Genomic DNA, 12,294 nt, shown 5'->3' with positions numbered 1-12,294 from the left:
AATCTCTACTACTGATGCTGCCCTATAGAGTCAACTTTAAGAAGAATGAACGAGCTTACGACGGGAAGACTTCAGATGTTCTGCGGATGGTGCAGGAAATGGACAAAAGCCCTGCTCAGGAAAACGAAGGTGAGGTATCGAGCCTCTTATCCCCTGACAGGAATGTTGTCCAGGGGCATTCCTTCAAACTACTCCAGCAGGCACTACTGACCGAGGACGACTTAGGTAAGTCATGCCAGGACACGGACACAACTACACAGTACACTAGGGATGTGTAACCATCTGAATAAAAGTTGATTAATTTTTAATGAAGCATACCAAAAAAAAATTAAGCCTGGTGATAAAATCAGCGGCCAAAAATAATAATGGAAAATATAACCAGATCAGGGAATGCAAGAGCAGTAATTTGGGAATTTATACAATTAACCTGCAGTATTAGCAGTTAAACCTATGCCTGAAAAAAAAATATGAAAAAGAATTCAGTTTTCTTAAGTTTTAAATTTTTCTGTGTCCTACATGGAAAAGGATAGTATTCACTGATTAAAGAATGCCTAGAGCCATGTTGTATTTTTTCACGATTGTTAATACTTTCTCATTGATTTGCATGTGTAACCAGCTTCAATATTATCATTTCTGATCCTCTACATGGCATAATTCTTTTCTTTTCACTTGCATTTTTGCAAATTAGCAGCAAAACTAATATCCTAGGTTATACTTTTTTCTATCTTGGTTACTGCTTTACATTTGTAACTTGATGATATAATTTAAACTGTCCACACAATTTACATTATGATTTCATTATGGGTTGCTTGGTTTCGTGTCCTGTGCAAGAAATGGGAAAAATAGTTCAACATTCCAGTGTCATGTAAAATACACCTTTAACCATGGCTTATCCTATTTCTTTATTAATTTAAATTTTATACTGTCTGCAGTTTTATTAAAATGACTACACATGCTGTCTGGCAGTGGAATGGTTTTTCCCACAAATTTCAATAAGGAAAATTAGTGTTGTGAAATACAAAGAGGGGAGTGTGATGGGTTGTCCAGGCTCTCGAGCACTTTTACACGTGCACTCGGTGCACGTGTATCCCACACCCAAACAAGATACAACCCATGTGTGGCTAACTTACAGCTAGATAACTTTCACTTCAATTATTTATCTAGTACCCTAGTGAACAGAACTGATGACAACTTAGTTTGCCATTTTTGTTTAACATTTTACATTTTCATTGTGCAGAAAAATACAAAAGGCCGGGCTGATGCATCTTGTCACTTAATATAAATTACTATACATCAGTAAAAATATATTTTTACATAATGGTACTAGTTTACAGAATGGTACATAGTGTAAGTTTAAATTAAAATACAAAATTCTAGTGAATGTTGTCAATTACTAGTGGTTTTAAGTACTAAATAAACTTAATGTGAAAGTTACCACTGGTTAGAAAAGCTGGTCAAATAATTTGTCCAGGTATTGTTAAAGAAATTTGTTTAATACAGTATGGGCTTGAAGAAAACCCACATGCTCCCACTCCCAAACAATGTTTTGCTTCTCTCAAAACCACTGTCCTTGAATCACACTTTCAATGCCAAATTATGACATGATTTTCACACTACATTGGTAAAGCTATTTACTGTTTGATGAGAACCATAAACATATTAGCCGTGAGTAAAAATGTTTAGGCTAACCCTTCACGCCTCGCCATGAAAGTTTTAAGTGATGGTATTGCTGGAAAGGAAGACAAAAGGACATTTACTGTAGCATTGTCAATCACTCTTGAAACAGTAACGTAACTGTTGTTGGGTTTAGCCTAATAAAATTCTTTGGGTATAGCACATAGTCAGAATTATTAAATTAAATCTAGTAAACTATTTTTGGGCCCTTGTAATGGTAAATATTCAGTAATTTGATTTTCATTCCATAGTTGAATTATACAGAATGATTACTATATATGGATTTGTAAATGTAATTTCTTTTAGCTGTAGTCCAGTGATTGGTGTAGTGTTTTGCCCACCCAGAAGGTTTTCATAAACAGTATTACACTTCAGACAACTATAAATAGCTTTACTAAACCAAAAGTTATTAGATTAAGATAGAGGAAGTGGTTTAAGCATCTTTCTGGCATGGTCTCCTCTGTCTGCAGCGCACGCATAAGGTAAGCACAAGTCACTTATTGTTTCAGTTCTTTTTCGCTACCAACGTTCCAATCCAGTTTTCCACAAGTGGAGCTCCTTGAATGTCACAATAATAATAATTATTCACCAGATGTTACCATTAAATGGCAGGAATGTTTTGAATTTTCAGATTGAAATATATATTTAAACTTCATAGCTCAAAAGAAGAATCTTCAAAATAGTATCTTTTATGTTTTAATGTATAGTTTGGACTTCTGCAACAAGCTGTCATAGAAAACATTGTAGTAAATTAGTACTGTATTAAAGTGAACAGTACATTAATAGCATAGTTCCCTAAAAATGCATTTAATTTACACCCATAATATTAACACCATTCACTTCTTGCTTGTTCTTGCGATATCTGGATCCTATACGTATTTATATCTTGCATAAGAACCATTTCATTTTGATTCTTAAAACAAAATTTTAGGGTTTGGTTTAATATAAAGTTATTGATCTTTCATTATTGATGGAAAAACATGTACTGGATAATGATTTAACACAAGTGTTCAGGAGAACACCAATATTTAAGCCATTTTCATTATCTTGGCATTTTGTGCTTAAAATTTTTAAGTTGAAAGTATTCAATAAATTTTGTAATTTATACATTATAGTGTCAAGGAAGGATATGAGGGGGGGGGGGTTACCTTGCAATGATTTTGGGGCTGAACGGTCCCACAGCCCAGTCCTCGACTGTGCCTCACATTTGAACCTATAGTCTGAAACTTTTAAGGATGCTGCTTGATGGTCACATCTACTAGGTGTGTTTCTAGATAGAATGAGGCACTAGATATAAATTTTGAAGATTTGATAAATAAAAATCGGAAGCAGAATAATAGTTGGAAGGGGTATTTGGCTGTAGAGCTGTCATTTCTTGATCACTGGTTAACCCCACCATGCAGCTTCTCAAGTTCTCTGTCTAAATAATAGTAATTTAATTTGGAATTCTCATTTTTCTTTTCTTCTGTCTCTCCGCATTTACTTAGTTTTTCCAATTTTCTGTTATGGCCATCAAGCAAGGTCCTAGGAGTGAAGGACTATCCGACCACATTATACAGTATTGATTGTGAAGAAATATTGAACTTTATAATAAGCAATGCTTTTTTTAGAGCTTATAAAATCTAATTGGATAGTTTCCCTGGTAAATTTGCTTTGATGCAATTTTTACTTTATGCTGAATATAAAGAATAAATAAATGCTTGAATCCTGAAAGTCTAAGACTTGATAACAAATGGTTATACAGTGTAATTGAAATTTAGCAGTGATTATTTTTTTTTTCTAAAATCATTCACAACTTTCAAAATATACTAATAGCTACTAGGTAATAAGCAAATTCCTTTATACAAACCTAGTCTTCATAAGTACTGTATTTTAAGTACAGTATATTTATCCCACAAATTTTAAGTTGTGCATGGTGTCTCCAAGCCCAGTTTAATTCTGTAAATAGAAATGAAAGTATCAAATGAAATATTGGATATCTTTAATATAGGGCATGATGTCTCCTCTATAGTGATGCAGCTCGTATGTGTCATTTCAACTGTAGAAATGTACAGTAAGACTGGACGTAATACAAACTTCATGAAGCATTCCAATTTTATCGTCACGTTTTGTGAAGTCAGTCATGTTTATTCCGACATTTGGTTTACTGTGCAATACTTTATTTTGCTTAAAAGATTACAAAAGTACTGTATTTGGAGAAATAGAATCATTATGGTGGGAAACCAATGCATGTAAGTAAATCCTGTTATTACATTATGTTAATGTTTATTCTTTTACTTCGTAGCTGTGAACATAATGGGTAGTTGTTTAGGTGAAACTTGCATGTTTTGCTTTTGCTTATGTTGGGATGAAGTAGATGTCTGTGTGGGATTTTATTATGCATGATTTGGTTTGATATATCCTCATATCTACATTGAGCATGTCAAAAGTCTTTGATTGCATCATATTTTTCTTTGCAAGCCTTACAAATTATATTTAGATTTAAATCTTTTGTTTTTACATGCCTCTAGGAATCCTTCAAATAATTACATAATTGGCTATAAACTGTAGTATTGTACAGTATAGCAATGTGTATAGAAGCTAGGAAGTAAATGAGTAGAACTGTACATGAACTCCAGAAGCACATGCTGGATGTAGTTGGTATAATCAAAGGATACGAAAGTTAGCACATTCTCGATGTTATTATGTATGAATCAATTTAGAGTTTGAGGGATAGTTAAATTGTCATATTGCTTCCATTAGGAAATGTAGCTAAATGGAATACCCACTCTTAATACTATATACTAGTGTATAAAAATACTAAACATTGTTCTTGCTGTTTATTGATAATGAACTAGTGTACCTGATTTTATAGAATTTGATACTGAATATATTTGTTTAGATACATAATTAAATACAAACACTATCTTCTTGAATTGTTCCAATAACATTTCATTCAGCTAACTCTGTTTATATTGTATACATTTTCTGCTTGATATCCCAAACCATCTTGCAGTGCTGTACAATCTCTTCCTGCTAAATCCCATATCCATTTGACAAGATACCATAGTGTGTTTGTGACTGAGTATATGACTGTAAAGTGCCACTGTGATGGAGTGTGACTGTTCCCAACAGTGACCCCTTCGTCCCCTTCTGTGGTTCAACCATTCTCTTCGAACATCGCAGCTTCTCAGACGAAGCCCAAGATGGAACTCCTACCCGGCGAAAACATTTGTAAAGAGTGTGGTAGATTAATTGTGTAAGTACATCAGCAGATTGAAGCCAGCCTCATTCCTACTCCTTCCCCCACCTCCCACAGCTTCACCACTAACCCCCTCACTTAGTCAGCCTGCAAATGACAGCTAGTAACCAATTATGTCGTGTTAACGGGTGAGTTGTGGGCGATGGTGGAAGTGGGACGAGGTAGCCTGGTTGTTTGGTGGCGGTAGTAATGGGTTCCTTTATCCCGGGCACAGACAGCCCCTTGAGTGGTGGCGGGCCGAGCCCCACTGGCATTCGAAGTGTGCGTGCCCCACAGACCAAGGTGAAGCCTGAGGGTGTGCCTGATGCCTCATTAAGCACCAAGTGCTCCGAATGCGAGAGGCCCATTATGTGAGTACTGGCTCGGGTATCCCCATGGATGATGGAGTCCAACACGTTTTAAGTGCATCCTGGCTGTGGCTTGCAATCCTGTTAATCTTGCCAAGGTGAAGCTTGTGTATACAGACCTCAGGGGTGCCATTACCTGGGTCATTTACACATGCATTTCATCTGCAATTTTGTCCAAGTTGGCAATTCATGTATATCCAGCCGAGGCTTTTTAGGATTACCACTTGCTCGCACTGAAATTGCAAATTTTCCGCTAAACATTGGTTCTACATGCGCTAATTAAGGAAATGCGAAGCTGTGCCCCATGTCAGGTCTCCTGACACTATCATTCTGTATGAAGGCAGATGTGCCCAGGTCAGCAGCTGGCATGAGGCATTAACGACATTAACATTGCACTGCTTGCCATATTATCTTGCTGCCTCTTATTGATAACCACCTTACCTTGATGCTATGTAAGTAAATTGCATCCATGGTAAAGCCCGCTAGCATTACCCTACCTTAGTGGGCGATGCCCATGAGCAGAAGTCGGGGGAACTGTGACACCCTCTTGCACATGCTCGGGTATACACCAACATTGGTGTTGCTTTTAACTTTCCAAACACTACAGTATTTACTAATTATATATCAGATGTGTTTTGCATCATGACTTGTAATCTCAGAATTTGTCTTTAATGTACAGTATGGTATATAAATTCATGAAGGAGAGCTATTGACAATTAAATTTTAAAAAGTTTACACTTGCATTTCCCTTTGGATCTGTTTTGAAAAAGTGTATATTGCAACATTTTCAGTTTAACCCGAATCATTTTATATTTGAAGTTCACACTGCATACTCCCTCTTAAATAGGCGTGATCAATTTGTGAAATGATCTTCCCTTTTCCTCAACAGAATACTTAGTTTGTGTGCCTTTCATTATGACATGTTCTCAATGCTCTCATTTTCCAACTGACTTGCTATTATAATTTTAAAGAATTGTGAAGAGGCTATCGCTCTAATAGCTGTTGAGCACATAGCAATAAAGGTGTAATGTTCCATAATCATAAATCTTAAACAATGGGAGTGAAGCAGGCATAGATTTGAAAGCATTGATTTGAGGGACCCAGTTTGTAGCCCTTTCTCATGGGTTAGAAGCCTGTACTGCCACCCACAATACCTTAAGCTCAGAGGTTACTTGTACAGCAATTTACTTTGTTTAATTCTAAAAGCCAGTCAACCAAATAATTGCTCAAAATTATGACCGAAGTCCATAAAAGGCATCGGTCATTGAGTGGGTGTTGTGGGGAGCAAGGCGGAACACGTCGTGTGGCAATGGTCCACTGACGGCAGGATGTGTGTTTCAGCGGCGTCTTCGTGCGCATAAAGAATAAGAACCTGCACGCAGACTGCTTCAAGTGTTCTACATGCGGTTCCTCACTCAAGAATGTGGGTAAGTTACTTGTATCCCTTGTCTCCACCTTTCCTCACTCCTACCCTTGTAATTTAGATTCTCATTAAATCCTCATTCTTTTCATAACACAACGCTGACATTTTCACACGGCCAATTTAGGAATCTTTTTTTACTGTTCTAATTTTTTCCAACAGTGCCTCTGTAGTATTATTTCCTAGGTAGTACGAGCTATTAAATCTTTATTTTTTTAGGTGACTGTGGCTTCTAGAATCAGAAGTGGCTATTTGGAGGAGGAGGAGGAGGAGTGGAGTCTGGTTAAAATTGTGCAGATAGTATCAGTGAGGTGTGTGGTGAGAAGGTGAGCGTTGTTAACCCCGAGTATTATTGCCTAGGCTACTACAACATCAACGAAAAGCTGTACTGCGACGTGCATGCCAAGCAAGCTGCCCGTCACAATCCTCCAGGGCCCAACCTAGAGCCAATCATTGTAAAGCCGTGAGTGTCCTTGTCTTACTGTATAGTGTGGTTTTTCCTTACAAATTTGTTTAAATTTATTGGTGTCATAAATATTTACTTGCATCCATAAAATATTAGCAAAGTAAAATGTTTTTCTCCTTTGCATAGCGGTGCCCCTGTACCAGCTGGTGCCATGCCTGCCTGCTTGGCCAAGGTGGCTCCTGCCCCTGCTGTAAGTATAAAGAGCCACTTGCCAGTGCCACTATACACTATGTAATAAAAAAAATTGTAACATTAACCCAGGTTTTTTTCACACTTCAGTACCATAGTGGGATTTGCATCGTGACCTTGTACCATTTGATGTAGCCTTACACGTCAACTAACCACCGTAAATAATGTTACCAGCTTAATTGTTCTATAAAGACCAATGTTAAATTTTGAAACCAAGAACCGTTAGGCATTCAAAAGAATCTTAAGTCGTAATGCATGCAGCTATGTCTGGTTCTCCTGTGAAATGAGAAAGGTGGCATAAGGGATTGAATTTTACTATTATCATTCAATGAACCTGGAAGCGTAAGGTAAGAGTTAAACAAGTTTCCTTTGTGTTTGGCCACATGACGACTGGTGACAAATTAAATAGTTTACAGAATGACCACAGTACTGTACATTTATCAGATATATATTTGTAGAATATTTAGAAATCTAACAGTCTATATGAACACATTTTTCTAGCTTTCTCTTTCACTTGCACACTCGCACACACAAGCCTTTGTCAGACTTGAATCAAACTGTTTTGCTGGAAGTGGGATGGTACTGGTCGCTCTTGTGTTCATGGCTATAATAGCTGTCACAGCAGATTTGTTAACTAGGCCTGTACTCTGGCAGCCCTTCAAGCCTCCTGTGGGTGGTGTGAGAATTATGCCCACGTCCTCCGTCCTCGCCCCAGGACCTATGCCCAAGTTCGCCCCAGTCCCCCCGCCTAAGGTACACCAATAAAGGACAACCAATTCTTCGCTGCCACTAGATACATAGTTTGGAGTGTTGTAGATGTATTAGCTTCTCCATAGCTTTATTGCAAATAAAACCCATCATTGTTTTAAAGGTTTTACATGGATTTAGTTTCTGGATGAGAGGGTAGAGTTGTGTTTGAGGGCACTTGTACACAAAACTGAACAACTTTATGGTTAAGAGTTGTGTAGATGTCTCAAGTATTGGGAACACTTAAAACCTGTGTGGAAGGAAAGTCTCAGATGTGGTAAAATAGATTATTCTTTAAAATGGCATTACATAGGAACATATGTGGGTACCCATGGCATCAAATGCCCATTCAAATTGTTATTATTCCCTTGTTTGTGAAAGTCAGCAAAGGGCCTCCTCCATATTTGGTTTAGAGCATCACTTCTGAGGAAAGAGAGATACAGTACTGGTTATTACACTGGTGATGACAAAGATCTCATCCTGTGTAATTGACGTCTCTACAGCATTTTTTGTAAGGCTGATAAGGAATGCTACAGTTTCAAATAAATACCTTGATAAAAAAACTGTTTTACTGGTTCCAGCTTGAAAAATAAGACAAAAATACTGCTAAAAATGTGCTTTTATACATACTCTTTTACATGTATGCAGTGATGTTTAATCCAAATGGGTAAAACCCTAAATAAGGCAGAGACTGCACATGTTTAGCTGGTAATAAAGCTACAGAAGTTCAATTATATCTTATAAAACTAAATGTTGTTGCTTTACTGAGATGACCATGCATTCCAATTATTTTTTCAACTTGTGAACTGAATTTAAAATGTACTCTTACTGCTTACAGCAGGTTTTACTGCATGTACAGCAGTAAGAACAAGGTTTGTCAATCTTCATTTATGAATGTTTAGATACTGTACACATCTGTGCTAAATCTGGCATGATGCATACAATTTTTTTAATGCACTGTTAATAAATCTAAATTGTTTAAAAATCACTAATTAGTTTATAAACTTGGACCAATATGTGGAATGATTTATCAAGACAAAATTGTAATGAAATTGCTGAACATCTCAGTTGTGGCTAAATAATTCTCTGCTTGTCACATAAATTATCATACGATGAAATTCCATTCATCGTTTGATGGTAAAAAAAATAGATAAGGCATATTTTGTAATTTATGAATGTATAACAACTCTCGGCTGAAGTGTTTTTCCCAGTGATATGAAGTGAGTGAACCTTGATCTTAAAGCAGTAACAAGGTACTTTTCACACTGTTAAAAATATACTGTATCGACTTTAATATATTAATTCATCCACAAAGTTTATCAAGTGCATAAAGTTAACCACAACTAGTGTAAGAATCTCCTAATAAACCTTTAATTATTTTTAACTCGTTTGTGGTGTAGCATTTATTAGCCTTAAAGATACTGTACAGAGTTTACTCATTGTAATAGACAAAATTTTCATTATCAATGCTGCTCATTATTCACTTATAACAACACTTAAATAATTACTCGTTTTTATATATGATGGACCAATGCAAATGCATAGTTGCCAACTCTATGAATAGTTAGTATAGGAAGTGGTTTGTTGATATGGTCAATGGGTTATGTGGATATGAATGATCAGTGGTGGGTAGTTTTGTTGAAAAATTTAGCAATAAATTATAATTGATTAGAATAAAGTAATAAAGGGCCTGTGCAGCCTCCTTCATCAGGCAACATATAACATTTGGCCCTTTTTTTTTCAACTGGATAATGATCAATAAGAATATTTGTTTAATAGTAATAAAATGTATTATCAGCTTGTCAACAAGTTCCATTGTTGAGGACAAGAAGCTTGTACTTAGGCTTACCTACATCAAGGTTTCCCTCTAGGTCAAACTACTGACCACCTCCAGGATACAATCCACAGAATTTGCCTAAATTCTTGGGTAATTATCTACTGTTTGGTGAACAGAGGTATCTGATGAAAGGGAAACTTGTTGTCCATAAATTGAACCTGGAATCCTTGGTAGGCAAACTTAAACCACTGTACTAGTATGGATGTGTGTTGGGTTAGTTTGGGAATGATTAATATGGAGTGTTTGGTAAATAGGCTTGTGTACGAATCAATGGAGAGTTGTTGGGTATGGTTAGCAATTTTTTTTTTTTCTTTCCCCCAAATAATAGTAGGTATTAACCAAAGTGTACAGTGAAGGACTCGTACGCAAAACATTGATACTGGAGAATAGTGCTGAAATAATGCTCTCGCGCACCAGTTTTGCTCAATTTAGATTACACACTTTCCTTCTCGGTTATTATTGCTCATTATTAACCCAATCAATTTTTAAGTTGCATAATGTTTGGGCTTTGAAGTTCAGCCTTCATTTGAGCAAGTTTCTAAATGTTTCAGCTTTGTGCTGTAGTTTTCTAATGGAATGTAATGCAAGGTGTTTGCAATGTAGAATCCATTTACCAAACCTGTTTTACCCTAACAGTTGCTCGCACTAGTTAAGGACACAATTTTAAGCAGAAACGGTCACCATTGTTATTGGTACCAGAGATGGTGCCCCAGTTTAATAGCGTTTCTATTGCTAATGTTTTGGCGGGATAATTGATGCAATTTTGTTTACTATATTAACGAGAGAACCAAGTTGAACTGAAAGACAATTTCTCTATTTAAAAGTAATCAGAACTAGGAAATTTTTGTTATTCCACTTTGCATGCAATATGTTTTACACTTGAAATCTTTTAATTAACACTAAGGGTAAGTGCTGCAACAGTTTTAAGTATTTAGGAAATTTGCCTCTACAATTAAAATCTTTAATTATTTAACAGTTAACGTTGTTCAGGTGTGCATAAAGTTGATTACTGTCCTTACATGTATTTCTAACTTGTGTTCTGTCAAGTCTTTTAGAAGATTTTGTAAAGTAATCTAAAACTGACACTAATAATGAAAATAATTTTTCTTCCTTTAATAATTATAGGAAGATAAAATGTTTGCAGTATTAACATGGTCAAACAGGGATGGACACCACACAGCCTGGCGACAATAGCAGCTACTAGAAGAGCTCTAGTACTGTATTTACATCCCATTAGTCGCAATCACGTATTTCTTACAGCCCGAGCCAGTGGCCCAAGAAACCACATCAATACCAGCCCCAGAGCCAGAACCTGAACCAGAGCCAGCAGTGGAACCCCAACCCGAGCCTGAATTCGAGCCGCAGCCCGAGGTAGATCCGTTTCCGCATTTCGCTGTCAACACGCTCCTTCATAGCCACACTAGTACTGCCTGGAAAGTGGCTGCTGCTCCCGATGGCAAATCTATACCCTGTTGCTCTTGTCATTTCCCGTTCTCGTCAGTCCCCTGGTTTCTACCTGATCTTGGTCATTTTGCTTGCTTGACAGCCTTGGTTGGTTAATTATTGGCAGATTGTTTGATCTATAAGCATGCATGTTGTGGTTAGTGAAAATTAAGGTCAAATTGAAGGTTTATACGAGACATGTCATACCATGAGGATTATTTGTAGATTAACTGGAGCATGTTACTGCAGGCATCATGTTGGTTATGTAGTCGTCTTACGCTATTTGGGTGTTCATTGTTCCAGGTCTGTTGTAGAACTGTAATGTTGTCTGTTGATAGCATTTTGGCTGATGGTTCCTCTACTGGTTGCGCATGGTCACATTCTAATTCATGCATTCTGCTGGGAGTACAGAGAAATCCTGGGTGTCTTGTTAGTCTGCTTTTTTTTCTTTTTTATAAAATCTTCTATTATTTTTATCAATTTTTTTTTAATATATATATTATATAATTTAATTTTATATAATGTATATATAAGTATATTATATATAATTATATTTATAATTGTATATAATTTTATATAATATATAATTTATTTTATTTTATTTTTAATGAATCCTAACAACTTTCTTTGAATATGCATTAAGCTTTATCCTAACTGCTTTATGACATTTAATTTGCTAATTATATTTTCAAAGTTTATTATGTTAGCATAATTCCAGGGGTTATCTCACCTATCCCATAACACTATCATTGATGGATCCCAGACTCTTGTCGATGTTAACTGGCAATGTGCCCAGGGTTTATAATTGCCCGTGGCATGTCTGCCCATATGGTGGCACCGCCAAGAGTTCTGAATGCAATTATATGGATGAAGGAAAGTGTCCTGGGCCAGTGGCCATCATGGTGTAAGACCCAGGATGCTGATGGTGAG

General features: G+C 36.4%; 1 protein-coding gene across 41 annotated transcripts in view; it reads left to right on the top strand.

The window, feature by feature from the left end:
* The window catches only part of Zasp52 (Z band alternatively spliced PDZ-motif protein 52), a 123,981-nt gene that overhangs the window by 96,320 nt on the left and 15,367 nt on the right, over positions 1 to 12,294 (top strand). For 16 of the 41 annotated variants that reach the window (XM_045764948.2, XM_045764945.2, XM_045764935.2 and 13 more), the window contains 6 exons: positions 5,130 to 5,265; positions 6,604 to 6,689; positions 7,043 to 7,145; positions 7,275 to 7,338; positions 7,992 to 8,090; positions 11,182 to 11,292. In XM_045764948.2, the coding sequence (XP_045620904.2) occupies positions 5,130 to 5,265; positions 6,604 to 6,689; positions 7,043 to 7,145; positions 7,275 to 7,338; positions 7,992 to 8,090; positions 11,182 to 11,292 (599 nt within the window). Of the gene's footprint in view, positions 1 to 28; positions 226 to 4,788; positions 4,913 to 5,129; positions 5,266 to 6,603; positions 6,690 to 7,042; positions 7,146 to 7,274; positions 7,339 to 7,991; positions 8,091 to 11,181; positions 11,293 to 12,294 lie in introns of all 41 variants that reach the window. The other 25 variants (XM_069311220.1, XM_069311229.1, XM_069311230.1 and 22 more) reach the window with 12 other exon arrangements.

Source organism: Procambarus clarkii, chromosome 69 (assembly GCF_040958095.1).
Source record: "Procambarus clarkii isolate CNS0578487 chromosome 69, FALCON_Pclarkii_2.0, whole genome shotgun sequence".
In the NCBI taxonomy this organism is placed as follows: Eukaryota; Metazoa; Arthropoda; class Malacostraca; order Decapoda; family Cambaridae; genus Procambarus; species Procambarus clarkii.
The sequence above is the reverse complement of the archived record's forward strand: the minus strand, read 5'-3'. Positions and strand labels throughout refer to the sequence as shown.